This window comes from Myripristis murdjan, chromosome 18, assembly GCF_902150065.1.
Source record: "Myripristis murdjan chromosome 18, fMyrMur1.1, whole genome shotgun sequence".
In the NCBI taxonomy this organism is placed as follows: Eukaryota; Metazoa; Chordata; class Actinopteri; order Holocentriformes; family Holocentridae; genus Myripristis; species Myripristis murdjan.
Window position 1 is genome coordinate 7,786,315 of NC_043997.1, and position 27,802 is coordinate 7,814,116.

The following is a 27,802-nucleotide window of genomic DNA, read 5'->3' on the forward strand; positions in this document are numbered from 1 at the left end:
GCACGCGCGTCAACGCAGGCGCGCTGAGGGAAACCTCCGGCGCGCGCACGGGCTGCTCACCTGTGCGCCTTCAATGTGCAGGTTATTCATAATGATGTGAAGCCTCTGCGCCCCCTTGTCGTGCAGAGTAAACGGGGCTTTTTTCGTCGGTTCGCGGTCAGTTTCTTCACTCTCTGGATGCAGGCAGGAGGAGGAGGAGGATGAAGGTCTCCGTGGCTGCGGCGCTGTGGTGCAGGAGATTCGCCTTTGAGAGAAGCAAAACGTGGCCATCTCATCCATGCATGGTAGGAAAACTCTCTCATCATTATTATTATCATCACTACATCTACTACTGCTACTATCATCAAGCATTAGTGTAAGAGCAAAGTGTATGGAGTGTTTTAGATAGATATAAAGACAAGCAAAGTGAATTAGGCCTATACAGGGGAGGAAAAAATAAGAAGCACAAGCAAGAGATGATATATCAAATGAAGAATAAATAATGGAAAAATGCTAAAACACAACTGAACAAGCCCCAGGGTAAAAATGGGAAGGATGAACAATAAAAAAATGTCTGTAAAGACAGTAGAAAGAGGTGATGAGAGGAAATTGAGAGAGGTGAGGTGAGGTGAAAAATTAATGAATGATTATGATTTAACAAGCCAGTTTGTCTTCCTGCTAGTAAAACGTACAACATGCACATTTAGACCAGTTTGATGCATTAAAGTTGCATAAACTGAAAAAACCTGTTGCTGAAATTACACACTAAGTTTAGAAATGGTGCATACAGGGCCAAGCTATGTTTTTCTCACACCATAGATGACCATTTATTTCCTCAAAAGTCACAAAAATGAAGAGGTCAGGGGGTTTTCTCCTTAATCCCAGGTCATATCAGGCATTTTTCGGCAATTTGGTTTTGTCTTTATTTATTTTTTTCCATGTAAGCCAGCAGCCCAGAGCACCGGTGGCATGAGGATTATGATACATTACAGGTATGGGGTCACACCAGATAATCCTGATGCAGCTGACTGAGCCAGGTACAAGCTCTAAGTCTGGAGTGACTAAACTCCAGCTCGCACGACATCGATTTCCATTAAAAAAAAAAAAAAAGGGAAAAAAAGCTGGAAATACTATAGTAGCTAAATCAGCTGCAATACAGTTGTGTTTTAGGCTTTTATTTTGCCAAATTTCTGCCTGTTTTCAGAGAAAGTAACTCATGACTCTGTATGCAGAGTCAGCTGGTAGGGCAATGCTTTTTGATAATTTGCCAGGTTCAATTAAGTTTCATTGAAGCTGAAGTTTCCTTTATTGAATCCTAGAAGATTCACTGCAAAAATTTTGGTGTGGCAGAATAATCTTCAGTAATGCTGTATATTATGTAACACATCAGGCCAACAGTAGCATCTTTCAAATTTCTTCCTTTAGATCTCTTCAACTTACTTTTATCACTTTTACCTCTTTTAAACTTTGACCTTTTTTCAGTTTTTCATCATTGTTGCCACGTCTTGTCCTTTAATCAGTTGTTTTATTCTCTTCACCATTTTTAATTCACCGATCCTTTTGTTTTATCGATTTGCCCTCTTCTTTTGTCCCTACCAGCTGTTTTTAAAAGTAAATTAGATTATGTAAAGATCATTATTATTATTATTATCCATTTTGGAAAATGGATCACTCAGTATCTCTGAAACTATAGAGGTTTGCTGTGGTTAAACAAGGGCTGGAGTTATCGTCCATCCTTCAAAAAGGACCCTGGTAGCCAAAAGTAATATTTGTAAAATGATACCTCATTTTGGAATGAATTTTGTTTTAGAAAAAAAAAAAAAAAACACTATTCTAAAAAAGCTTCTTGGCAACACCCTTGTCACACAAGAAAAGATAAAAGATGGCAAAAAAAAAAAGAAAAATGAAAGAAACAAACAAACAAAGGTGAGATGTGACATGGGGAGGAGCTGTTTGAAATTCCAGTGGTTGGGAAAATGAAGTACAGGCTGTCACTGACACTGAACAAGCTTATCTAACCCCTGTGCTGTGGTCAAGGCAAAAATCAGATGTACTGCCCCTTTAAACAGAAAACCTTCTCCTCTGGTTGTAGGGAAGCGGGACCTTCGCCGTCAGGCCATCCTCGTCTCGGCTCTTGTGAGCGCTGGAGGCCTTGAGCTTGGAGATGCGACGACAGCGCCGTGCCTTCCTCGCCTCACCTCAAACATGGAAGCAGAGACCGCACAAAACTCCTGATGCCTACCCAGAATCCCCCATCTCCTGCTCTTCCTCTTCGTCTCCTCTTCCTCCCCATCTCCACCTCCCTCATCCTCTTCTCCCGTCCTCCCCGTTACCTTGCGCATGTCTGTCCTCCTGTCCTGTGAACCATTTCCTTCCTCCTCAACTTTCTCCTTCCGCATCCTCACGCCCAACCTGTTTCTCCCCTCCTCCTCCTTCACTTCTCCATCTCTTTCCCTCCTTCCGTCCGTCCCTCCACGGTCTCCTGCGGGTCCTCCTGGTCCTCCTCGCCTCCCTCTGCTTCCTGCCCTGCCCAGTGCAGGCAGGCTGGTTCCGGGTTGGCGTGGTGGGCCCCTGGGGGTGCGACCCTCTCTTCGCCAAGGCCCTTCCCAGTGTGGCGGCGCAGTTGGCCGTCAACCGCATCAGCAAGGACCCCTCGCTTTCCTACTCCACCACTTTTGACTACGTTGTGCTGCAGGTACGTGTGCTGACGTTCAAAGTTCAAGTTTGATTTCAAATTTAAGCCTTTACAGTTTACAGTCTCAAAGGACTTTACAGGCCCACAGTTCACAGAAAACCATGCTGATGTCCCCTACCCTAAATCCTCATTGTGGGCAAGAAAAAAAACAAATGCCAAAAGAAGAAAAAATCTTTGAAGAGACGGAAATGGGTACAACAGGTGCACATTATTAGCTTAGATAAAATCTTGTTAATCCAAATGAAATCAAAACTAATCAAAGAAAAGACCATTCATGTCCGGAGCAGATCAGGGACTTGACAGAAAAAGGTTGGACGGTGGAACAGCAAAAAGACACCCATGAATCAGAGTGATATTTTGACCTCAGCCCAGCTTGATGGAGTGTTTGCTGATCTTTTCTATTACTTGGTTTATTAATTGGTGCAGATTTGAATTTTATGTAGAGAAATATTTCTCTTAAGCACCGCTGCTCTGGTGGCAGAAATAATATCACTGGTCGAGCTAAACCCTAACCCTGTGCAGTATTTTTTCCCACCCATATTCTCAGGTCCTTATCATAACCTCAACCACACTTTGCTTAACCTTAACCATCTCTAACCTCCTAAACTTGACCAGGAGGTTTTATACAAATATAAATGTCAAGAACCTATTTTTTCACTCATTCATGACCATGACTTTCAAGACAACCTAATCACTAAAGTATTGCCATTTTTTTTGTCCTACAATGAACAAATATCTTGATAAGAATACATTGTATATCATCATTTAGACTTAATCTGGTGGAGTCTGCATCAACATCACATGACTGCTAGCTAACACTAGCTTGTTAGCCACTTAAGCCACTTTTATTTGCTTTGTTATCTTTGTTAGCCACCCAAACGACTTGGTTAAAGTTAGGAAAAGGTAATGGTTAATGCTATGAAACCTTAGCTAACATTTTGTTAAGATTTGATAGGGAACATTGGCTAAAATTGAACATGGTTCTAGCTCGACATGGGACTCAAACCCTGGTGTGCAGAAGCAAAATTCATCCACCACCCATCGCCCAGTCCATCTTGCTCACTTTATGCGATGTCACAGAACTTGAAAACGTGACATTTCAATGTATCCTTGGTTTGCAGAAATATAAAATACCACCATCTTTCCTGGCAACTGGGCTGCTCGAGGTCAGCAGTCTTGTAAGGCTGGTTGGTTGATCGATCAGTTGGTTGGTTTATCAATCAGTGGGTTAATTGCCTAATGTATTGGTATTGCTCTTCCTCTCCAGGAGCCATGTCAGACATCGAAGGCCCTGGACACCTTCCTGGGTTTCTACACCAAGGCTTCAGGCTACGTCGGACCTGCCAACCCCGGATACTGTGAGGCCGCCTCCATGCTGAGCAAAGGCTGGAACAAAGTAGGTGTCATCCTGGTGCACCCGGGATAACAGTCCTCCATCTCATCTTGTCTTACCTTCATCACTGTCCTCGTCATCCTCCTGCTCCTTCAGGCGGTCTTCCCTTGGGGCTGCGTTGACTATGAGCTGGACGACATTCGGAGCCACCCGACCTTCGCCCGCTCCATGCCCAAGCCGACCTCGGTGCTGCTCAAAGTTATGCGCCACTTCAGGTGGGCCCACGTCGCCATCATCAGCTCTTCGGACGACATCTGGCTCGAGACCGCCAACAAGGTTGGTGTTTTGACTGCTAAATCAAAATGGTTCATGGTCACCTGACTTGCTAAAGCAGCGATTGGTTTCTTCTGTCCTCCACCAAAAAATCCCATAGGTCATTTGTACAAGCAGCTGATTATGACGTATAGTTACGTTATGAAGTTAAGTGGCTTCTACCCGTTGTGTAAATAGGAATCAAGTGTATTTCTGAATGTTTTGTTTTGTTCATTTCTGTCTGTTTATTATTGTCATCATGATGACGAAGGTCCTCAAACCCTAACCTCAACCTTACCCTAATTTAACCAAGTATTTTTGGTGCCTAAACGTAACCAAACTGCAGCTGTTTTGACAAACGTGCATCACGGCTTGTGGCACATCCCTTGATGCCGGTTGGGGTGCTAATTTAGGAGACGCTTCTTTGGGTCGTATCAGAGGACAGGAACATATGATCCATGTGGTCGTATGGGTTGGGGGACTTGATGTCTGATTTCCTTATGGAGGCTTTTCATGATGGAGCAAATCAGTGTGTGGTTTCCTCTGTTGTTTTAGCATTTTGACACTCCGTATAAAACTTATACAACTTTTTACAGGACCAAACAACCATGAGTGGAATAAGAATGAGGGTTTTTTTTATGAATTTTGGATGTACTTGCATACAGTTCCTGCAGTCTTTACAGAATTAGCTTTGTGTAGTTTAACTGTATTCAATCTGGGTCAATGTGACACTGTTGGAGCTGTTCATTCCCCTTTACTTTCATCTCTGACCTGGAATCAACATGTCAACTCAGCATGTTTTCAGAGGTTGTGCTGTGTCTTTCCTGTCCAGGTGGCTAACTCCCTGAGGAACGACGGTATGCCGGTGAAACTGGTCGCTATTACGGAGAACACCCCGGATGGCGTCAGAGGAACGCTGGCCAAGATCCGCAAGATGAAACACATAAGAAGTGAGCAGCAAGTGTTCATATTGCCGTATGTTAACCCTTTGGCGCATAGCGGTCACTACAGTCGACAGCTGTTTAAAGTCATTTTCTCCTAAATGCAATGGTTTCTATGGTGGTATTGCATATCAGCTGTTAGAATGCTCGCTTTCATAATTTATGCATCAAAGGGTTAATGATGCATTCTGTTCTGTTAGAGCTGTTGTGTTTTGTTCTAGGCTATTCATCGCTGCTAATTATTTACTTGGAAGGCTATTAGCTCGCCTGTGGGTATTAATGGTTTACTTGAGTTTTCTGTATTAACACTGAGCCAATCGTGTTGAGGGCGATGCACATCAGCGACCAAATGTACACAACATGAACGCCTTTCGATAAAAATATGACCATGCACTGTACAACCACTACTACTGCTACAACTAATCCTGCTACTGCCGTTACTAGTACAAATAAAACCATGCTTATTCAAGAACTGACATGACTGAACCTCAAATGTACACAATGCAAAACTGCATTGAAGTGAGGGCCCTTTGGATTCAGCTGACAATCATTGGGGAGTAAACATAAATTTTGAATTCAGACTCAACTGGATGAAAAAATGCGGATTGAGCAGGGAATTTTACGGATGAGTCCACATGGTCCACATTGGTATGACCCGGTGATCAGTTATGAGCTTATTCCACATTTTCTGTCACTTGAGTCTAGTGCACCTTCAAAGAATGGCGTTATACTTCTTTGATGTGACATATTACCTGTTGAATGGGGATGATTTCAAATTGTAAAGCAATGGGATGACTGCCAAGGAGGGAAGAGTGGTTTTATTGGATGGACGGATAGAGGGGTGGGATTGTTGCAAAACTGGTGATGTATTATTGGTTGAAATTTCATAGGAACTTTAACAATCAGACATGGAGATCAGTCCTTGAGGACCATGCCACAAAAATGCATCCTAAACCTCTGTCTTCGTCTCTCTGTGCCCCCCTCCTGCCCCCTAGTGGTGATCCTCTGCATGCACTCGGTGCTGATCGGCGGCAGACTCCAGAAGTTGCTGCTGGAGACGGCGTACGACATGCAGCTGATCGACGGCTCCCTGGTGTTTGTGCCCTACGACGCGCTGCTGTACAGCCTGCCCTACCGCAACGTGAGCTACCCCGCCCTGAGGAGCAACAGCAAGCTGCTGCGGGCCTATGACGCCGTGCTGACCATCACCATCAACTCGCCCGAGACGTCCTTCTACGAGGCCTACGAGGAAGCCATGGAGAGGGGCGAGGTGGCGAGGACCCTGATGCCACAGCAGGTAAACTGAAGGAGCTTCTCACCCTGGATGGAGTAGAGCTCAACTGGGTGGCTATTACAGATTATTAAAAGTCTGTGGTGTATGTCCCAGAGATCACCTGTCAGTCAAACTGTGGGCGGGACAGTGACATCCCTCTCCTCTCCTTGATCTCCATCCTTTCTGTTGGTGGAGTTTGAATTTCTCCAGGTGGTGTTTTCATTTTTAGTCTTCTGCCTATTCCAAACAAACCGATGCTGGAAATAAAAAGTGCAACACTTCTTTGTTTCGTATTGTGCCGAAATTTGTATCCCTGAAATAAATTGTTGTGAGTCAACCACCCAATATTAAGTTCACAAACAGCCACAAAAAAGCAAAGTCTGTTTATACAGGTAGCTGTTAGGTAGGTCTCTAATTTCTAATTTGCTTAAAAAAGGCAGAAACAATTTATCATCTGAAAAATCAGGAAACTATGACAACAGTCTGCAAAAATTGTAGTGATTTTGTTCCTTGGTGTGAAATTAAGGTGCCAGAGGAAACACTTTTTTCTTTTTCTTTTTTATTAGAGGAAACTAATTTTTCCAGGAAAGAGCTACCTGACACTGAGTGTTTAGAACAGCTAATGTAGCTTTAAGTATGTAAAGGTTTTTTCTCACCCTCTTTTTTTCTTATGTGTGTGTGTGTGTGTGTGTGCAGGTCTCTCCTCTCTTCGGCACCATCTACAGCTCGGTTTTGTTCATGGCCCACGCCGTGCGGAGCGTCAAGGAGTCGGGGGAGTGGATGTCAGGGGGAAACTTGGCACGACACCCCCGCAACCTGGACTTCCAGGTACTGACACTTTACAGGGGACTGATGAAAAAATTACACTCGGTGTTAAAAGTATTAGAAAAAACTGGAAACATTCTTGGTAGAATTTGAGAATAAATTGATTTGTCTTCAGCGGATAAGGCCTGTACAGTGGAAAATGTATTTCTCTTCACTAAATGCAGACAGTTTGGATTCCAAGCTTTTAGTTTCAAGAAATCTGGTTAAAAATCAAGGCTGCAGCCGACAGTTTGAGCTCGAGAAGATTTTAAGAAGTGTGAGGATGGGTTAACAGACAGTAACAGACTCCATTTGGAATGCAGAATATGCATACCAAAAATATGATGGAATAAGATGGAAGTGAAAACTCTTAAACAGATATCAATATTAGGGATCAGTCATGATTTTTGAATTTTTGAGTAGTGATTAAATTATGAAAAAAATCAAATAGTTTATGCGGCTGTCATGTGTTCTTTGAAGAATGGTTGAATAATTCCTTTTTAATATTGAATAGTATCATGCCCATCCCTAATCAATATAATGTTTATATGATTGGCTATAACAAATGAGAGGGATGCAAGAATATGAATGCGTAACATGTGAATGTATATGTGTAAAAAAAATGCATTGAATCTCTATAATTTCAATGCTGTTTTTGAAATTTTATCATCACTTGGCTATGCATCTACAAATGGACACAAAGGTGATATAAAAATGGAAACTCAAAATGGCCCACATACATCTTTAAGTTTACATTATGTTCCTTTGTAATACTGATGTTTTAGTGCCAGATTGTAGGGTAATTTCCGAGGATCCAGACTCATCAGTTCATCTGTCTTTATGTTATTTAACCATAAAATCACTCTGCAACTTCCAGTCATAACTGGAGTGGTGAATTATCTGTGCTGCAGGGCTTCAGCCACCCGGTCAGGACCAACAGCTCTGGAGCTCCTCTGCTGGATTATCTCATCCTGGACACAGATGGATTATACTGGGAGCTGAAGCCAACTTACAGGTCAGAGCAGAGACATTTAGAGGTTTCTGTTTTGCACAACTGGAGTAATCAGAGACACGTAGATTCATGATGGATGGTAAAATACCCGATAAAGTGCAGATGAAGTTCTGCAAGAGACCTCAAACCAAATTTATTTACACTGGAGTATTATCAAACTGAAACACAGTCGGCTGTAGTGAAAGGAACAGCGGTGGAAACCCTTTACTTTACTTAGCTAAAAATATCAACACCATAATGAAAAAGTACTTGAAAATAAAAGTCCTGCATTCAAAATATTCCTACAGTGAAAGTATAGAAGCACGCTCAGTAAAATTCAGTTCAGTATTAGATGTAAAAAAGTGGTCATTTTGTGTCCGTGATCATGATATTTTTTAAATTAACGGCAGATAACACCAGACATTCAGTTTTAGCTGTTGATATCTTAGATCTGATTGGACGCGCCAGCAAACGGGGTCAGAGTTGAAATATTTTTAACTTTGAGTTAGGGTTAGGGTTAGGGTTAGGGTTAGGGTCACTGGAGGTAGTGCTGCCACAGGACTGGAAGACACAGCTCTCTCCATTGGGAAACAACGGCACAGGCAGGGCAGAGCGGTAGGCAGCCTTAACTGACTCTGAATTCAAAGACCAGTTTCAGACCAGTTTCTGGTCCAAAGTTGAGCGAGAGAGTCAAAGTTGAGAGTAGAGCGAATCAAGACCACAGTAAGACCAAAACAAGCAGCAACACATCCAAAATGTAAAACCACCAGTGTCTATGCTGACGAGAAAATGAGCCAAACATCAATAAAAAGTACCCAAATTTATATTTTTAGAAAGGCGAGTCAACGTCTCGCAGTGGATGGAAGCAAGACGAGTCCAAGACTTCAGAAAGAAGTTCTTGAGTCCAGAATCGATTGTCAATGTTCAGCTGTATCGCATGTCCCCACAAAGAGAATGACACCATGTTGGGTCTTATTGGCGGATCAATAACTTACACTATAACTGATATTGATTGCATTGGTTGATGACAGCATTGAAATGGAGGCCAACATGATTCGGTTCCTCGGTCGAGAAATCCACTACCCTCGCGGCTCCGGACCCAGGAAGGACTCGCCCTGCTGGTTTAAAAGAGGAACCATCTGCTCCGGTGGTGAGAATCACACACACGCACACACGCACACACACACACACACACACACACACACACACACAGATGCACGCTCTGTGGTGTCTTTGTCATGGTTTATCGTGGGCGTTGTTTATACAAATAAACTCGACTCGGCTTGACTCAGCGCTCCTACACACACACTCATAAAAACTGTTTGGACAGGAGTGTTTATTTCAGTGCACACACACACACACACACACACACACACACACACACAGCTGACTGATGCATTTTGTCCAAATATTTCCACCAAATCACAAACTGGGATGTCCTTCCACGTGGCAGCTGTGTTAACCTTAGCATTTGGAAATTTCCGTTCCAAAGTGGGACATTTTAGAAGTGGTGACAGTTCCTCTCCCACAGCAGAGTCACTAAAGTCATTATGTGTTGTTATTATTATTTCAGCCAACCAAAAACCTTTAAATGTGTTTTCTTCTGCTCCAGGTGTGGAAGTGTGGGTGGCCCTCAGCGCGTTGGTCGGTGTGATTCTCCTCTCTCTCTTTGCTTTGGTGCTGATTTACTGCATCAGGTAAATCATGTTGATGATGATGATGATGATGATGATGATGATGATGATGATGATGATGATGATTTCCAAATGATGGCGATCTCACACAGGCCTGGAAAGTCTCTAAAAATATGAAACATAACTTTGAAGTTTAGGAACTGCAGAACTGAGTCTTGGAGAGAAGTGATAAAACCACCATTTCATATTTCTCTATGACAGCGTTTTATTTTTTTTATTTATTTATTTATTTATGGTTTAATTTGATAGGGACCGATACAGTGTACACAGACAAACTGAAAACAGCTATCTAATGCAAATATCAAAGTCTTTGTAGCGGATACCAACTAGAAATAAAAATAAGACATACAGGTCTTCTAGCACCCGGGGTCTGAGGATAATCAAAATGTCTTTAATTTTCATTTAAAAGCAAAAATATCATTTGCTATTTTTGCAAATGGTATTTTTAAAAAAGCATTAAAGCAAAGTAACTGTTAAAAAAAACAAAAGTAAAAGTTGACGGTGACTAAGTCAGAATATCGTCAGGGTATAATATAACCCAGCTGCTCTCCTCTGTGCACTGCAAAGAGTGGAATGTGACAAGTAGTACAGCATTTTTTGAGAAAACAAAAAAGTGCACAAAGTGTTAAGAGATAATCAATAACTTAGTTATTACTCGTGGATCATTAGTGATTTACCATTTTTGGTAACACTGTAACACAATAACCATCATTAATAAATCGTGGATAGTTATTTTACTGTTAACGGACAATGAAATGATAATTTGTATTATTTTATCATCAGACTAATGTAGTGCAGTAGATTAAATTGATTAAACATTATTAAAGAGTAAGAAAGTTTAACTATCAACTATCAATTTACCATTTATTAATGATGTTTTTTATTCAGTGTTGCCTTGTTTTTTTTTTCACCTTTTAAGCTTTTGTTAATTAGTTCCAGTTGCATTGTGGGACGGTTTGTCCACATCCATCATTCACTCCTGTGGTTGTCCCCTTGTCTCTTGTTGCCCAGGCGACGCATCCAACAGATCCGAATGGTCAAGGGTCCCAACAAGATCCTGCTGACTCTGGACGACGTCACATTCATCAACCCGTCGCTTAGCAACAAGGTCAGCCTGTGGCCGGTGACTGTGATGCGTTTGAAGGGTTCACTCCGGCTGTGGCTCCTGATGTGGAGCTGGACTGGAATAAGCTGATCAGTACCGAGACAATCGATCATTTTGGTGATCGATCTGCCACTAAGTTGCAGAGGGAGAGGGCTCGCACTCCTCACAGTCGTTTTAGAAATGATATTGAGTTTATTATTGGTCTGTTGTTATGTTAAAGTTAACATTTCTTCAACTCTTGTGTTCATGAAACCCCTACGAAGCCAATTAGAAGATAAAAACAAGGCTTTCACCCATCAGCAAGGAGATTTTTGGTTAATTTAGAGCCTCAAAAGGTTCAAAGACACGTGATATCACTGTTGCACATGGTAGACTCACAAGTTGTCGTTCTCTTCCCTGCAGAAGATGAGTATGGACGACAGCAGGACCAGCGAGATGAAGAGGAGCGCCTCTGAGCGCAGCCTCGCGTCCCCGGTCTCCACCCAGTCCCCGGCCACCTACGAGAACTCCAACGTGGTTATTTACGAGGTGAGGCGGCCGATCTGGTGCTGAGATGGTGAGCAGGAAAATGAACAAACACAGTTGCAGAAGCCACAGCGTCTTCTCCTTTGGCATCGAGCACAAAAACAGAGACTGAATAGATTTCTGATCTTCAAAGAACAAACATTTCGGAAGTGCTACTTGGTGGAAACAGACAGGAGCAATCAGCTGATGAAGTGCTGCAGCGACGTGGTTTATTATATCACCTCAGTCAGAGCACAATAAATCAAAATCTGTATCTCACCTGCCTTTATACTTTTCCTTAACTCCTCATATTTATTCTCCGATTCCTCTGATTTTATTTTTGCAGTCAATATGAATCTTTTACACCAATAAAACTTCTTAATCACAACATTTGACCCACATAAAACATTTGACTTACGGTATGCTGTCTAGGATTTGCAACCCTTACTAAAAAATAATAATGTATTTTTAATCAAATGAATACATTATCATGCTACATATCATGAGTACTGTCTGAATAACTATATACTTTAGTAAAATAATTTTCCATGTTGTAAATGAATGGTTATTTTTAGTGAATGCAGCCAAAATGAACTGGTTCCTCAAAGACTCGAAATGCCCACCGACACCTGAGGGTCCAAGCTGTTCTGTTTTACTGTGGCAGTATGAAAAGTCAAATCAAACAGTGTCTGAGCAGTAAAACACAAATTAACTTTTAATATCATATGTTAAATAAAGGTTTTTAACTTTTGCTGTCACATCAGAGTCCGTGCAGTAGCAGCAGATATCATCACAGCATTTTACAATATGTAATCCACTGATTTCGAAGGTTTTCACATGACAGAAGTAGCTGTTGCATCATAAACAGTGGTGGACAAAGTGCACAAAACCATTACTTGAGTCAAAGTGTAGATCCTCCTGGTCAATTATTACTGCACTACAAGTGGAAGTTGAGTTAAAGTACTTGCTTTTAAAAATACTGAAGTGTTCAGAAGTACATTTTTTATACATATATATCAGCACTTTGCTATATTGTTTTCATGATGCATTTACGGAACCTGGGAATTCTCTGACTTGCTTGTAGAACCACTTTGTTACTCAAATGTACCGACCACCGCCGGGTTAGTCGTTCGCACTTTGCCAACAAAATGGAACATTTTATTTTGAAAGCGGATGTCCTACTCTTCCTTGTTTCATAGAGCTGGATGACGTAATTCTACTTTTACATTAAACCCAGTTGGGAGCGGTTATTGTTAAAGAAAAGAAAAGAGTCAAAAGTTCAATATTTGTCGTTGAAACTTAGTGGAGTAAAAGTCATAAGATTCCAAAAAAAAAAAAAAACTTACTTAAGTAAAGCACAGATACGCCCAAAATGTACTGATGTACTTTGTCACTGTCCACCACTGATCATGAACGCATCAGTCCAGTTGTGTTTTGACTCTTGGGGTTGTTTGGTTGCAGGGCGACTGGGCGTGGCTCAAGAGACTTCCTGACGGGACGTTCAGGACCATCTACCCGAAAACCACCACCGTGTTTGAGATGGTGAGTTCAGGTTCATGAGAAAGACAGAAACAAGACAATCAATATCATAAAAACAAATAAAAAAAAATAGGCAAACTCTTTGATTCATCCAGTGAGTCGAGTCGTGTTTTTTTCCTGCGTGCAGATGAAGGACATGCGCCACGAGAACGTTAACCCCTTCCTGGGCTTCTTCCACGACTGCGGGGTGTTTGCCATCGTGACGGAGTTCTGCTCCCGAGGCAGCCTGGAGGACCTGCTGTTCAACGAGGACGTCAAGCTGGACTGGATGTTCAAGTCCTCGCTGCTGCTGGATCTCATTAAGGTGAAACTGGAGAGAGAGCTCAGCTTCCCCCAAAACACACTGCTGACATGCCCCTTGAGCAAGGCATTGAGTACAAACGTGACCTCTGATTGGTCCATAATTTGCTTGTCAGTGAATATCAGTGTCAGTGACTGAACTCGTTCGTTCCTCCTTGATTTTCAATGGTGAGTTACGAAAAAGTTCTCAGCTGGTTTAGATAAGAGGCCAGCAGCCTGTACAAATGATGTCCTAGTTCAAACATGTTACTGAAGACTGAACTCTGCCTGCGTGGTCGGGTCTTAGTGCTGCAACACAACAATAAATTTGCCTGTTTTTGAGCCAAATTAGCCTTTTTCGCTGTGTTTTGAACAGCCTTTGGTTACCTAACAGAAATTAGCGTGTGCATTAGTGCATTTCTTTGTTTTCCGTGGTTTAAACAAACGACTAATGATAATCAGACCTCTGTTCTCTGTCCGTGGTGCTGAAATATGCGCCACAATAGAAACAGTGTCGTGCATTACATTCAAAAGTCAGGCATCGTGAATGTGAGGGAGAGCTATATGTTTAATTGGTGCTCGGCTTTTAAATGTTCTTGTTAAGTTCATGTTTTTCCAATCCCATCGTCACTGAATGTTTCTGTGATGTCATGTCACACTGTCACACCAAAATCACTCAAAGGGCTTTACAGGCCCACAGGTTTACAGCAAACAAATATGTACATACTCTGGTTACACCTTGTACTCAGCATTCACCACTCAGCATATTGTCTCCCCTTCATCCTCTGGTAATATTCCAAGAAAAAAAAATCTCAAAAATTTGTGCCTTTATGATCTCAGAACTTTGGATTTTTTTTTCTCACAAATTTATGAGATTTTTCTCGTAAATTTACTACTTTAATGTCAGAGCATAGATGAGTTTTTTCTTGTAAATTCACTTTAATTTTAGATTTTTTTCTTGGAATATTACCTTCCTTCCCTCGGCTCCGTAATTTTTTTCCCTATAGTGACCCCGGTACACTGTCGTAATATAGAGCATGTACATATATATTTATATTTATTTGTGTTTTTATTTCCCACCGCAGGGCATGAAGTACCTCCACCTCCGCGGCGTGAGTCACAGTCGGCTGAAGTCCCGTAACTGTGTGGTGGACGGGCGATTCGTCCTGAAGGTCACCGACTTCGGTTACAACGAAGTTCTGGAGGCGCAGAGGTTCCCCTACGTGGAACCGACACCCGAAGGTGAGAGGACACAACAGAACAGGACAGAACAGAATTAGAGTCATGTTGGCGAGCTTGAGTGTATGCATCGTTGTGTGTGTGCACGGGATTGAACTGTGTGTGTGGATGTGTGGATTTCAGAGTTGCTGTGGACGGCTCCAGAGATCCTGAGGAACGGGTTCCCTGGTCTCCACGGGAGCTTCACTGGCGACGTGTACAGCTTCGCCATCATCATGCAGGAGGTGGTGGTGCGAGCGCCTCCCTTCTGCATGCTGGACCTCCCCGCTGCAGGCAAGACCGACCGGCCGAGCTCCTAACAAACCGCACGCTCATTTAGGAGGAGACGGGGCCCTCGGACGCCCTGAACAAGTCCGAGGCCTTGTCTCTTTAAATGGAGAGACAGTCAAGGGTTTTCTTAATATTTCATGTTATGGACTCGCAAATTGACTTTCATTTAGCCATGGACGCACATTTTAAGTTATTATGTGCTATTATGTAAAAAGACATTTTGCATACAGTGTTAAACCTGAGCAAATTCACTTGATTTCTTTCAAAAACATGGGGAAATAAGGCGATTACTGGAATTACTGGAACATTAAATGTTTTGCGAAGTGATTACAAAAACATTGAACATTAAACATTCAAAATCAGTGGTATGGTCCTTTAACATTTTCTGTGTATGTCTTAAATTCCTTCGTCCTTGCTATCGTTTCCGTTAATTATTCCAGAGATAATTGAGAAGATCCGTAAGCCCCCTCCGCTGTGCCGTCCGGTGGTCAGTCCAGACTACGCCCCCATGGAGTGCATCCAGCTGATGAAGCAGTGCTGGAACGAGCAGCCAGAAAAGAGGCCGCCGTTTGAGGAGATCTTTGACCAGGTAACCAACGCGCAGATCGGCTGGTCGGCTGCAGAGGCCAAGGAGTCGCTGATTTGATCCGCAGTAATGATCCGATGGCGCTTAAAGGATTACTCCACACATGTGGCGCCTTCAGTCTCAAACGAAGAAAGTTTTACTCGCAAGCCTTCAGGGTAAACTCCTATTCCAAAAAGCCAATGGAAAAAAAAAATGGGGTCATAATTTTATAATTTTCCAACAGCAAAAACACTATCAAAAGGTCTATTCAAAAAGTTCCCATTTGTCAGCACACACGGCCCAAACATAAGTATTCTCACTCAAATCTTGCAGCAAAAGATTTGAGTGAAACTTCTGCAGAATCCTCTCACACATGGTCACGAAGCGCCTCCCGTCCAAGCCGCTCATCCAGTCAAACACATGCACAGTTTTTCAGTTTAATCAGAAATGCCTAAAATATGAATTTACAGTGAAGGCTTGCAAGTAAAGCTCTTTTCTTTGGAGGGTAGTGGCAGCTAACGGCGAGTGCTTGATACAAAACTTGTGCATTATGGGTGAAGTATTCCTTGAAAAGGTCATGATGAGGAGTTTGATTTCACTTCTTCAATCTACTCATAGCTGCTGGTGTCTCTTCTCCTCTCGTCTCGTCTCAGTTTAAGAACATCAACAAGGGCAGGAAGACCAACATCATCGACTCCATGCTGAGGATGCTGGAGCAGTACTCCTCCAACCTGGAGGAGCTGATCAGGGAGAGGACGGAGGAGCTGGAGATCGAGAAGCAGAAGACGGAGAAGCTGCTGACACAGATGCTGCCGCCGTGCGTTCACAGACGAACACACTCATGCACACATAAACACACTCGTCTTGTTTCACTCACTCAAAATGACAGCAAAATGCGAAGATACACTGTATTTGCACACACACTGGAATGTGCACATACATTCAAATTAACTCTTTCACAAGACAGTATCTTCAAATAAGGCATGTTTGTCTATCAAGGGAGTATTTTTTTATTCAAGGAAAATGTAAATATTTTAAAGGGGCATTAAGTCATCCATGACCTTTCATGACCTCAACTGGAAACCAGGAGGAATTGCATGAACACTGATACAACTTTTCACCTCCCAAGTCTCAGGCAATTTAGTTTATTATCGCAGTAAAAACGATACTCGTTGATCCTTTAAGACAGATAAGAAATTTAAACTTATCAGGTTTATTGCTAAATCAGGATAACCCCTTGAGAATGAATCATTTGGTTTTCAAGCAAACGAGACACAAACAGAACAATCTACAACAGCACAGTACAACTAAGAAAAAAGACAGGCTAAAAAAAAAAATCATTTCAATCGATTATAAGTAATTGAGTTGGACATAATCAGTTTCACACTGAAGTTAAAGGCAAATTTAAGACCAAATGATTGTTTAAACTGACACAGATGCAGCCATTTTATTGTGTTTTCATCTTTCATTTTCACTGTATTTTCATCTCCTCCTCACCTGCTCCTTTTTTTTGTTTCTCTTTCTTTCTTTATCTCTTTTTTTTAATACAATGCAAACCCGCACAATAATAAATCCTGACAAAAACACATGCATAGAGACAAACTTCCACTCATTAGTGATACATTTAACCAGGTGTCCCTCCACCTTAATAAGTTAAAAGTTAAAGCCACTTAAAAGTATGAATAATATTTGCATGTGTGGCTCAAAAGACAAATGAAAATCTTCATCTGAGTTTTCTTTGGTCAGTGTTTGCTTACAGAATCAAACTCATCAAACTTATTGAATAAACTCCCTTCTTCTGCATTTTCTATTGGCTGAATTTTATGAAACTTTGTATGCACTTCCATATTTTAGCCTTTTTATCTGTTTTTTATAACACTGTATTCTTTTTGTATGTCTTTTGTCTTTACATTACAGTTTTACAAGTATGTTTTTTTTTTTTACCAGAAGGGATGAAATTGCCTCTCTGTTAAGCCACACAGCCGCCCCAAAACCGTCTCATTAATCTTCCTGTCCAAATTGCCTGCAGCTCGGTGGCGGAGGCGCTGAAGAAGGGCTGCACGGTGGAGCCGGAGCACTTCGACAGCGTGTCGCTCTACTTCAGCGACATCGTCGGCTTCACCACCATCTCCGCCAACAGCGAGCCCATCGAGGTGGTCGACCTGCTCAACGATCTCTACACGATCTTCGACGCCATCATAGGAAACCACGACGTCTACAAGGTGCTGCATCTCTGTGTGTGTGTGTGTGTGTGTGTGTGTGTGTGTGTTACATTCTACTCTCTGTGTTTTAACTGGAGGTCACTGGGGATGCTGACACAGTGGCATTAGACACGCCTGTTCTATTCCATTCTATTCTCTTCTATTCTATTGCATTCCATTCTGTTACATTGCATTAGAGTACAGTAGATCACATTCAATTACATTAAACTGCCAGCCTTTGCCATTGTGTCCTCCTCTGTTTCAAGCTGTATGTTAAATTACATTGCATTACTTACATTACTTACCATTTCATTACAGTCAAAGTTATTACAGGCAACTAAAAAAAAAAAAAAATAGGTGTGAAAAAAACTTTTTAGTTGACTGAAATAAAAATAAAAACTAAAATTTAGAAAAAAAAATGACAATTAACTGAAACAATATTGGGTACTTACAAAACTACAAAACCAACTAAAATAAAAAAATACAAACAGAAAATATTTTTAGTCATCAGTTTGGACAAATGTGCTCACCTTTTCTTTTCTGACAAACATTTTTTATTCTAATATGGGGAATATTAGAATAAAAAAAATAAAATAGAACTAAGGTTGAAACTAATAAAAACTAGACAAAAACTAAACATTTTTAAACAATAATAATAAAAAAAAAAATGAAACAAGCAAACCCACTCTGGAAACTAAACTGAACTGAAAACCAAAATTAAAAATGAAATCAACATAAAAATGAATGAAAAATAGAAAACTGTAATAACTGATTACAATAGGCCTACTGTATACTATGCTCGTATTTGCCTGTTTATCCTCCTCCTCTGTGCTCGGCTGCAGGTGGAGACCATCGGCGACGCCTACATGGTGGCGTCGGGCGTCCCCGTCCTCAACGAAAACCGTCACGCTGCAGAAATCGCCAACATGGCCCTGGACATCCTGAGCGCGGTGGGAACCTTCAAAATGAGGCACATGCCAGACGTTCCTGTCAGGATCCGAATAGGACTGCACACAGGTGAGGGAACACACACGAGCGTGTTGTTACACAGTGTAGTGCACCTGATCTCTAAAGCAGCCGCTAACAGAAAGTGTGGAAGAAGATATTAATTATATTTCCATCCTTTTGAGAACATTTGGACCTCATAATTACGGAAATACTAGAACATAGGAATTCAGTTATATTCCATTACAATACATTACATTACATAATATTACAGTAGAGTTCTGTATATCACAATAAATCTCATTAAATCACATCAGACCACCAGGTTTTTTCCATTGTATCCTGTTCTCTGAGCTATGTTCAGTGGAGACTTTCAGTGCTCTATTTTATTCTATTCTTTTTTTTTACTCTGTTCTATTACATTACATTCATGAAATCACATTAGACTGCAAGGTTTTGCCATTGTGCTCTATTGATATGTTACTCCTATGGGTGGACACTTTCAATGACTGTTCTATTCTATTCTATTCCGCTCTATTCTGTTATGCTACATCACATTATACACACAAATGGCAACAACTACAAGTACACATGCACAACAACACACTATTGTATGATGTGTTATGTGGAACGTGTGATCTGAACATGCCATCTTTCTCTGTGTGTGTGTGTGTGTGTGTGTGTGTGTGTTGCAGGTCCATGTGTAGCAGGAGTAGTGGGCCTCACCATGCCCCGCTACTGTTTGTTTGGAGACACAGTGACGACAGCTTCTCGTATGGAGTCCTCCGGGTTGCGTAAGTCACACAACACCACACACACACACACACACACACACACACTGCAAAAACACATCGAAACAGCAGACAGAGCAAGTCAGCATGTGTCCCTATTCCTCAGATTGAATTATGAGGCTATCTTATAAAGGCACCGATAAAATTTATAATCCACAAGACCCTTTGTGTTGTCTTACTTATTGACTTGCTCATGGGCAGAGGGGGCAGGATTTGGACTTTCTGTTGATAAGAGGTTGAGTTTCTCTTTTCTTTGTCTGTTCAGTCGTGTGGCTATCGCTGCTCATGCCGACCACCCAGTTCTTCTTCTTCTGTTTATTCCAAACATCCAGGAGCACTGTGCTAGTTTTTGTCCTGTCCTCTTGTCCTGTTTTGTCTCAATAAAAATAATTTAAAAAAAAAATACAAAAAATAATAATAATAATAATAAAATAAATAAATACTTTGAAGAGTGGGCTGTCTGTTCTCTCTTTCAAAAATCAACAAGGTTACTATCCTTTTTGACTCCAGTAAACATCCAGCAGAGTTCTGGACACACCAAAAGTTGTGTGATGAACTGAATGGCATTTTTTTTATTATTATTATTATTGCAGCCTACAGGATCCACGTCCATGAGAGCACAGTGAAGATCCTACTGGAGCTGAAACAGGGATACAAGGTTGAGTTAAGAAGCAGGACAGAGCTCAAGGTATGGCTCTCTGTCAGGACAGGTTTTCTACAACATGATGTGCATCAAAGAGTAGGCAACAAGTAATTCTGTCTCTCTGTGCCTCCGCCTCTCTCTCTTTGTGGCATTTTTCCTTCTATTCTCTTTCTTCAGGGTAAAGGAGTAGAGGAGACCTACTGGCTTGTAGGAAAAGAGGGCTTTACCAAACCGCTGCCTGTACCTCCTGAAATCAAGTCGGGGTAAGACACACTGCTATTTCTCCTCTGCCTCATTCCTCCTCCTCTTCTTCTACCCCTTCTTTCCATCTGTTTCCTCCTTGCCATGAAATTCTGCCCCCTGCACTGTCTGATTTCTGTGTCCAGCCTTGGTCCATTTCTTCTTCTTCCACATTTCTTACATGGCATTTCTACTTCAACACTGAAGTCTTTTGTACCTAATTAAAAAAAAAAAAAAATTCCCACTGATCACTTACCAATTAGATCTTAGTTGGGTGAGTCATTATAATAATCTGGACTTGACACTGGCTTATTCAGCTCTGCAGACCAAAACAAGTGTCTTAACATAGAGCCATTGTGGAAGCAATATCAATATCATTGGCAAATGTTAGGTTTTTGTCGTCAGAAATCTATGAAAAAGAGGTTCTTTATAGTCTTCTTGTTGAACTTGAACTTTCTAGACTTGCCTTTTGGCAGCAACATTCAACAATCAATCAGCAAGAGGTAGAGAGACCAATTTCTCCACCAACAGTAGCCTCAGTATAGACAAATAGAAAGCAGTGCAGCCACAATGCTGTTGTTTGAGCAATTCTTGTTTCTTCTTCATAACTTGAAAAACCTGCTGTCTTGCTCTTCACTCTCTCCTCCTACATGTAAAACCCAGAGCTGAATGTATTATAGTGAATATATTGGACCCTAATCAGTTGGGGAAAGAGCTAAATAGATTTTGGTGTCATCTGCAAAAGTGATTTCATTCTTTTTTTTTTCTTTTTTCTTTTTTTTTTTTTTTATTAGGTGGCCTAATGGGAGCATATAAAGTTAAAGTAAAGTAACTTAAATTGTTTGGATTGATAATGTCCAAATGATAAAAAGTATTCCCTGTCTTGTAAATAAGACCAGAACCAACTCAGCACAGTGTAAGAAAGTCCAGTCCTGTTTTCCAGTCGGTCCAGCTGGATTTTGTGGTTGCAGCTGTAAGATCCAACAGAACTAGGATTTAACTTCTACATGCCAATGTGATTTGTAATTTATACATGCCTGGTTCATGGGCACATTAGTGGTGATTGCTGAGGGAAAGAAGAACATCTCCTCATACTACACTCTGCTCTTTAACCATATATCCACTAATCTGACCCTTTCAGGACCAAGTTCCTGAGCCCTGGCAGGACTCCGGTGTGTATCTGTTGTTTTCATCCTGTTTGCTTCATCTCAACAGGCAAATGGCCCATGGGCTGCAGATGGCCGAGATAACCCAGTACAAGAAACGGAAAGCCGAGAAACAACTACAGGAACAACAGCAGCAGCAGCAACTTGCAAAGAAGAAAAACTGAGGTAATGTTATGCATTATGAAAAATGTATAACATTACTTGGTTGGTTGGCAGCGTACCTCGTCCTTTGGCAAACTTAGCTCAGGGAACTAGCAGCCTGAACGATTTCAGAATGTTGCTGTAATTCATTTGCATTTACTTGCATCTCAAAGTCAACTCAAATTCACCATTTGTCCTATTTTGTTATTAGCTTTAGGGAAGTACAGATGTCTTCGTGGTTTTGAAAGGCTCTCGTTCAAATGCAAGCAAATGTAAATGGATTACCAAAATCTTGTGGTAGTTCAGGCTGGAGATGTGGGAGTCCGATTTTTTCACTAATTCATTCTGAAATAAAACCTTTTATTTTTTTGTTCCAGGGGAGAGGGCACTGACAAAACTCAGTTCTTCTACTTTACAAGCTTTGAATAAAATGTCTCAACTGCTAACCATTTCGCTGCTGTCGCTTGAAAACCTTGAAACTCAATATTTTGTTTCCTGTAAGGAAGTTCCCTGTTGACCTCTGTCCTCCTCAGGAGGTCAGAGGTCAGCTACAGAGCAGCACCTCTGGAGCTGGTAGGGATTTGGTTTCTTCCTCAAGTACAGTGTCAGTGTGGCAGTGTGGCAAAACCTGACATTTACATCAAAATGAGCTTTTCATCCAATAGCAGCGATGTGCACACTGACTTGAGCTGAATTGAGAAGTGTGAAATAGCACTGGCTTAGGAGCCTCAGACTACAGGAGCAGAGGTGCTATCTTAAATCTGTAGCTTTAGGGAAAAACAAGTGCAACACTCTGTTAAAAACACATTGTGTACTCTTGAAAAAAAAAAATAGATCCAGAACATCTTCTTCAGATGTTCCAGATGCTCTAATAAAGAGGAGGGAAGTCCTGAACGTAGGTGATGATAGCAACACATTCGACCTAAGTACTAAATTAATCAGTGGTCAACTGAGGTGAGCAGAATATCATGTTTTCAGCGCCACAATAAGTTTTTAATGTGTTGTGTTTTGTAACCAGACCTTACTTCACCTTTGTATCTTGTTACACAGGGTGCTATTTCTGACTGGCAGCTAACTTGCTGCCATTCCACCAGATCTATATATGATGCTGACTATTAGCATGTTGTTACCATAGCTTCCATAGGTGTGTATCCAGGCGGTTGTCCAGTGTTTTCCCTGTTGTTACCATAGCAGCAATGTTTAGGGTAATCTTGATTTAGATGTCCATCTTTCTTGTGGTCCTATTTTTGGCTGTATGACTGCAGACCATAATAGTAGAATCATCCTAAAACTGCGCTTATTGGAGAATTTAATGTTAACTAAAATACTGATTCCAAATAACAGCCCAATACTTGGCTAAATTAATCAAAATTAGCTTAAAGAATGCTTTTAATACCCGATTTTCTCTATATTTTCTGGCACTATTTTGTGACCCAATACTACTTAACAGTCATGGGGGAAACACTGTTGCTGTCTTTCTCTTTTTGAGATCCCAGACTTTGTTGCTGGTGTAGCTTTTCGATTTCATTGTTTTTATTGGTGTTCAGTTGCTCTGATTCTTGTTGTAAGTGCTGACTTTGTTCTACATAGATGTCCATTTAGAGGAGCTGTTTTCCCATGTTGCATTAAATTTCTCTCCCTCTCTCCTACCTTTTCCGACTCTTTCTCCTCCTCGCTCTTTCTTTACCCCCTTCTTTCTCCTCCTCTGCCCCCTCCAGCCCTGCTAGGCCGAGCATCGTGGGGGATTCGAAGGAAGTAAAGCATCTCTTTCACAAGACGGTGAAGAAGATCTCGCACATCCGTGTCATGGCTCAGCTCAACACAGCCGATGATGGCGGTGGCACGTTGTTACACCACTGACTGACCGGTCACATCGTAGGACTAAGTGTGACCTATGAACCCTCTCCATCGGGAAGCGTTTGCCTGGATTTGATCTCTGCTTGGGCGTGTTCACACTGTGAAACGTTGAGCGGTGATTATCTGGTTTAAAAGCCAGGCACCTTTGGTTGGACATGGATTTGGATAAGGTTTTGAAGATTCTCACTAGCAGTCCAGGCTTCCTTGTGTACTGAATGGAGACATTTGGAGGGAAATGCTCCACCGTTGATCTGTCACATCGCAGCAGAATGTGACTTTTGAACCCTATTGGAAAGTGATTGAATGAATGCCAATGCAATGACCAGAGTCTTGAACTTTCCTCTGGATTGTATGCAAAAAAATGCAGTGGACGTGCGCAAGAAGCATGACCAGACAATGATGGAGGTAAATACGGATCAAAACGACAATCTCCACATGCTGAGACCTTTGGGAAATGAAAGGTCATGTATTACAAGAACAAGAACAAGTGACTGGCGGATTTTAAAAGTCCCTGGGTTTGTCTCTTGGACGTGAACAGGAGGTGTAATCGCACACTGAAGGAAGCAGGCCCTGGGACTTCTGGGATTCTTACTTTTAAACCATGGAGACTACAAGCAAAAGTAAGATACAGCACGTACGACCGGGGTCCAAGCCCCCCATTTTTCAAGCATCCGCCCTGCTGAAGTGTCCTTTAGCAAGACACCAAATCCCGACCAGGTCCTGGGCTTCTGCTCTGTGGCTCACCTCTGACCTTTGACCTCCCTGTGGAGGTAGAAGTGGAATTTTCATACAAAGATCAGATTAAAGTAAAGATGTCTGTGCATGGCAACAGACATGGGAGCATCGATTGTCGTTGATTTAAAGGATAATTCTGGCGATTTAAAGCTTGTATTCTCGGTCTTGGTTGCCCCTCATATTCCAAATTCAAGGTCTGTTTGCACACAGTCAGTGCAGTTGGAGATATCAGGGCTCATTAATGACGAAGAAGCCATTTTTTTCTGTTAGGATATGAAAAAAACAGCTTCCACAGAGCAAAACACTATGCCTTCATTTGCTTTGGTCAAAGTTTCGGTTTCATTATTTTCCTTTTCCTTGAGTTGAGGGTTTTATTGCCACATCCATGTTAATCCACTAGCTCAAAAAAAGAGGGTCAGATAGGTTTTTCTCAGTTGCCACCATCTTTTTTTAACGTGGACTCTTATGGGGCGTTGGCTGTTAATTGGTGTCAAATGGCTGTTTTCTGTTGAAACAAGTTCAACTTTTCCGAAAAACAGCTGTGACCTCAGTTGCTTTTTTTATCAGTCGACCAAACACAACAAGACGATTAGATATAGAACCAGAACTATTCTGGTTTACAACGTGTCAACTATGTAACCAGCCTTTTTTATATCAGCCCAAAAAAATCTCTTGGCAGCGCTTTGCTCCCTCTGGAAAAGACGACGGCAGCTGAGAAAAACAGCCTTATTTGGGATGTCGTCGTACATTCGGACAGCTGATATTTTGTTTTTCAAGCTTGTACAAGTCTTGATTTTGAAAACGATGTGTTAAACAGGTTAAAAAAAAAATCTCATCATGGCTGAAGTCGGTAACGACAGCTTTCACCTGGATTGACCGGATCAGAGCAGGTCACAGAAACAGCAGGTGGTCGTAATGTTCGGGGTGTTTATGAACCTCTCTGCGATCCGTACTGAGGAAAGTTAACAGGTGGAGGGCAGGGGCTAGTGAAAGTGTTAGTTCAGATTAGCGGCTGCCACCAAGCATGTGTGTGTGTGAGAGTGTGTGTATTAACGGCTTGAGTTGATGAGATGAAGTCCCATGCAGTGCTATGTATAGATGCTGGGAATCGGTGCGTCAGCAAAGCGGGGATCCAGAGGAACGGCCTGTCAGCAGCAGAGAAGCACAGCTAATCTCTCTGTTTCATTTCTCCTCCCTCGCTCTTTTCCATATTACCACATCCTCCTCCTCTGACGGAGCGAGAGACGAGACGGTTAGGGACGGAGAGAGAACGTAAGAGAGGCGAGAAGATGAGAAGGAAAAGAAAAATCTCCCATTCAGAAGCTTGCGCCGATAACTTAACCAACAGCCTTTCAGTTTCTTGTCAATTTCCTTCTCGCCCAACTTGCCACCCTAAAAAAAAAAAAATCTATTTGTCTTCATCAGCAGCTCACATCGTTTCCTTCTCCTCCTCACCCTGTGCTGACGCATCGTGTCGTCAGCAGGTTTATTTTCAGTTTTGAGGAATCTCGCTGCGTGTCTGCTGCTCTGTCAGCATGTCTGTGTGATGTTTACAAGTGTCAGGCTGTTTTTTTGTTTTCTGAGCTTCGTTTTTGGCGACAGACAGACAACAGGCCTCGCACACTGATAAATATCAGCCTCTAATGTTCAGAGCATCCTTATATGTTCAAGTATTCAATTTACTTTCCCCCAAAGGCCCTCAACCACTTCGAATTCAGTTTGTGATTTCCTACATTTCCCAGAATGCCTTTCAGCAGCCCCAAGGGAACAGGTGTGAACCTGTTGCTTAGATACAGAGGTGGGTGTACATGGCCGTACAACGAGACTGAATGCATAATACAGATAATACTGAGAAAACTGTGCAAACTGGGAGGGTAAAAAGTTGATCCATTGACTTTGTATTGTGTGAAGCTCGTTTTTCACTGGTAATGCCGACCAAACGTGTACAGATATAACCTCAAACTGACCTGTACTTTTAATGTGACGACGGCAGGAAGCCAAGGAGGCACCTGCACACAATGCAAAGACAATGAAGAGCGACAAATTGTTTTCCTTTAAACACTGTCTCTACGGCTCGGACGTTTCTAAAATCACAACACATAACCGAGCCACCGAAACTACATGGTTAAGGTTAGGAAAAGGGCATGTTTAAGGTTGGGAAACGGAAGCTGACGTTTGCTATTTAGGTAGCTAAACCTAACTATTGACTATTTGAACACCGTTCTCCTGTTGATGGAGCGATCCATGGTTGCTATGGTAACCAGCAATAACACACTCTCTCATATGGGTTTGTGCAGTTTTATTGAAGTATATCCCTTAAGTAACCGGGGTATTTATGAAGTTTAATAACAAGCACTTGCAAGTATTTACCTTAAGGTGAATCATTAGGATGTTCTGTGCAACATTTGCTAACTAATATCAGCGAACGTTAGCTCATGTTTTGTGATGTTAACCGATAAGCGCCCTCTTAACCATGACCCTTTCCGACCCTTAACCAGGTAGTTTTGCTGGCTAACGAAGAAAACAAAGGAAAGGAAAGTGGCTAAAGTAGCTAATGAGCTAACGCTGGCTGGGGATGCGTGAACATTAACCGTCACGTGGCGTTGATGCAGGTCCCACCACATTGGCTGTAAGTGTACATGTTCATATAAAATGTATTTTTGGTTCAGAAACGTTGACATTTCAGTGTATTTGTTGGTTTTCAGAAATGTAAAATGCCGGCATTCAGGTGACTGTCAGCCTCTGCCTCGACCACCACAGATTTCTTGTTTTATTGCTGTTAAATGTTAAGGAAAAATGGCAAATCTAGAAAGAAACCGTTGCTTTTTTTATTCTGATGGCCTGGCAGCGACATTTTACCTGTTGCCGTTTTAGATCACTCCATTATAGCTGGGATTTCAAGTCGTATAAAGGCTGTTTTAACTATTTTAAAGAGTTTTACAGTGACATTTTCCTGCGGTAAACTAAAATTAAACCGTAGGTACTCCAGGTGTAAGTCCCAGCTGGGTTCCCAAACTTTCCCTCATCTACCGTGAAAATGTCCTTTGACCAAGGCAATACTTGGCGTCTCTCAGCAAACCTTGGATTAATGAAAGCTAAAAATAATCCAAACAATTAACAAGCAGAAAAGAATGTATTGAACAGGATTATTCCCATGAGAGGGCCGCTTTCGGTGTTTTTGTTTCAGCTGCATCCATCAGATCTGCATTCATTTTCCCTCCAATGTCTTTCATCTTCTATATTTCAAGTTTTTCATGCAGATGTTTCACTTAAATATGTTTGTATGAATGCATGGATGTATTACTTTTTATTTATCTCTGTATCTTTAATTGCAAGAGTTACTTTAACTCCAGAGTTAACAAACTGCTCATTTTTGTTTTGTAGAGTGTAGGTGCAAATGATCAAAGTATAATAATTAATTCAGAATCTATTGTAGGATTTTGCTATCAGCAGCATAATAGAGTCAACTTTTTATTTTTTATTTTTTGTTACCAAACATGCCTGGCAGAGTCCTTGCAATAAAGTTTTGGGTGCTTGAATGTGATTTAAGCTCTGTTTTT

General features: G+C 41.6%; 1 protein-coding gene across 2 annotated transcripts; it reads left to right on the top strand.

Annotated features, from left to right (window-relative positions):
• Window positions 1-27,786, top strand: gc2 (guanylyl cyclase 2). 2 transcript variants are annotated; one of them, XM_030075543.1, is made up of 25 exons: window positions 2-284; window positions 2,072-2,674; window positions 3,942-4,070; window positions 4,164-4,343; window positions 5,152-5,269; window positions 6,256-6,557; window positions 7,230-7,361; window positions 8,249-8,352; window positions 9,360-9,478; window positions 9,941-10,025; window positions 11,034-11,130; window positions 11,530-11,655; window positions 13,093-13,173; window positions 13,298-13,474; window positions 14,535-14,691; window positions 14,812-14,961; window positions 15,399-15,547; window positions 16,177-16,340; window positions 17,553-17,745; window positions 18,567-18,741; window positions 19,365-19,463; window positions 20,054-20,148; window positions 20,281-20,366; window positions 21,559-21,674; window positions 23,369-23,483. In XM_030075543.1, exons 2-24 carry the CDS (start codon window positions 2,144-2,146, stop codon window positions 21,671-21,673), a joined length of 3,564 nt encoding a protein of 1,187 aa, XP_029931403.1. In that variant the 5' UTR covers window positions 2-284; window positions 2,072-2,143; the 3' UTR covers window position 21,674; window positions 23,369-23,483. The 2 variants fall into 2 exon arrangements, with proteins under 2 accessions (XP_029931402.1, XP_029931403.1); XM_030075542.1 differs by lacking the exon at window positions 21,559-21,674 and having other exon boundaries at window positions 1-284; window positions 23,369-27,786.
• The last annotated feature ends 16 nt before the right edge of the window (window positions 27,787-27,802 follow it).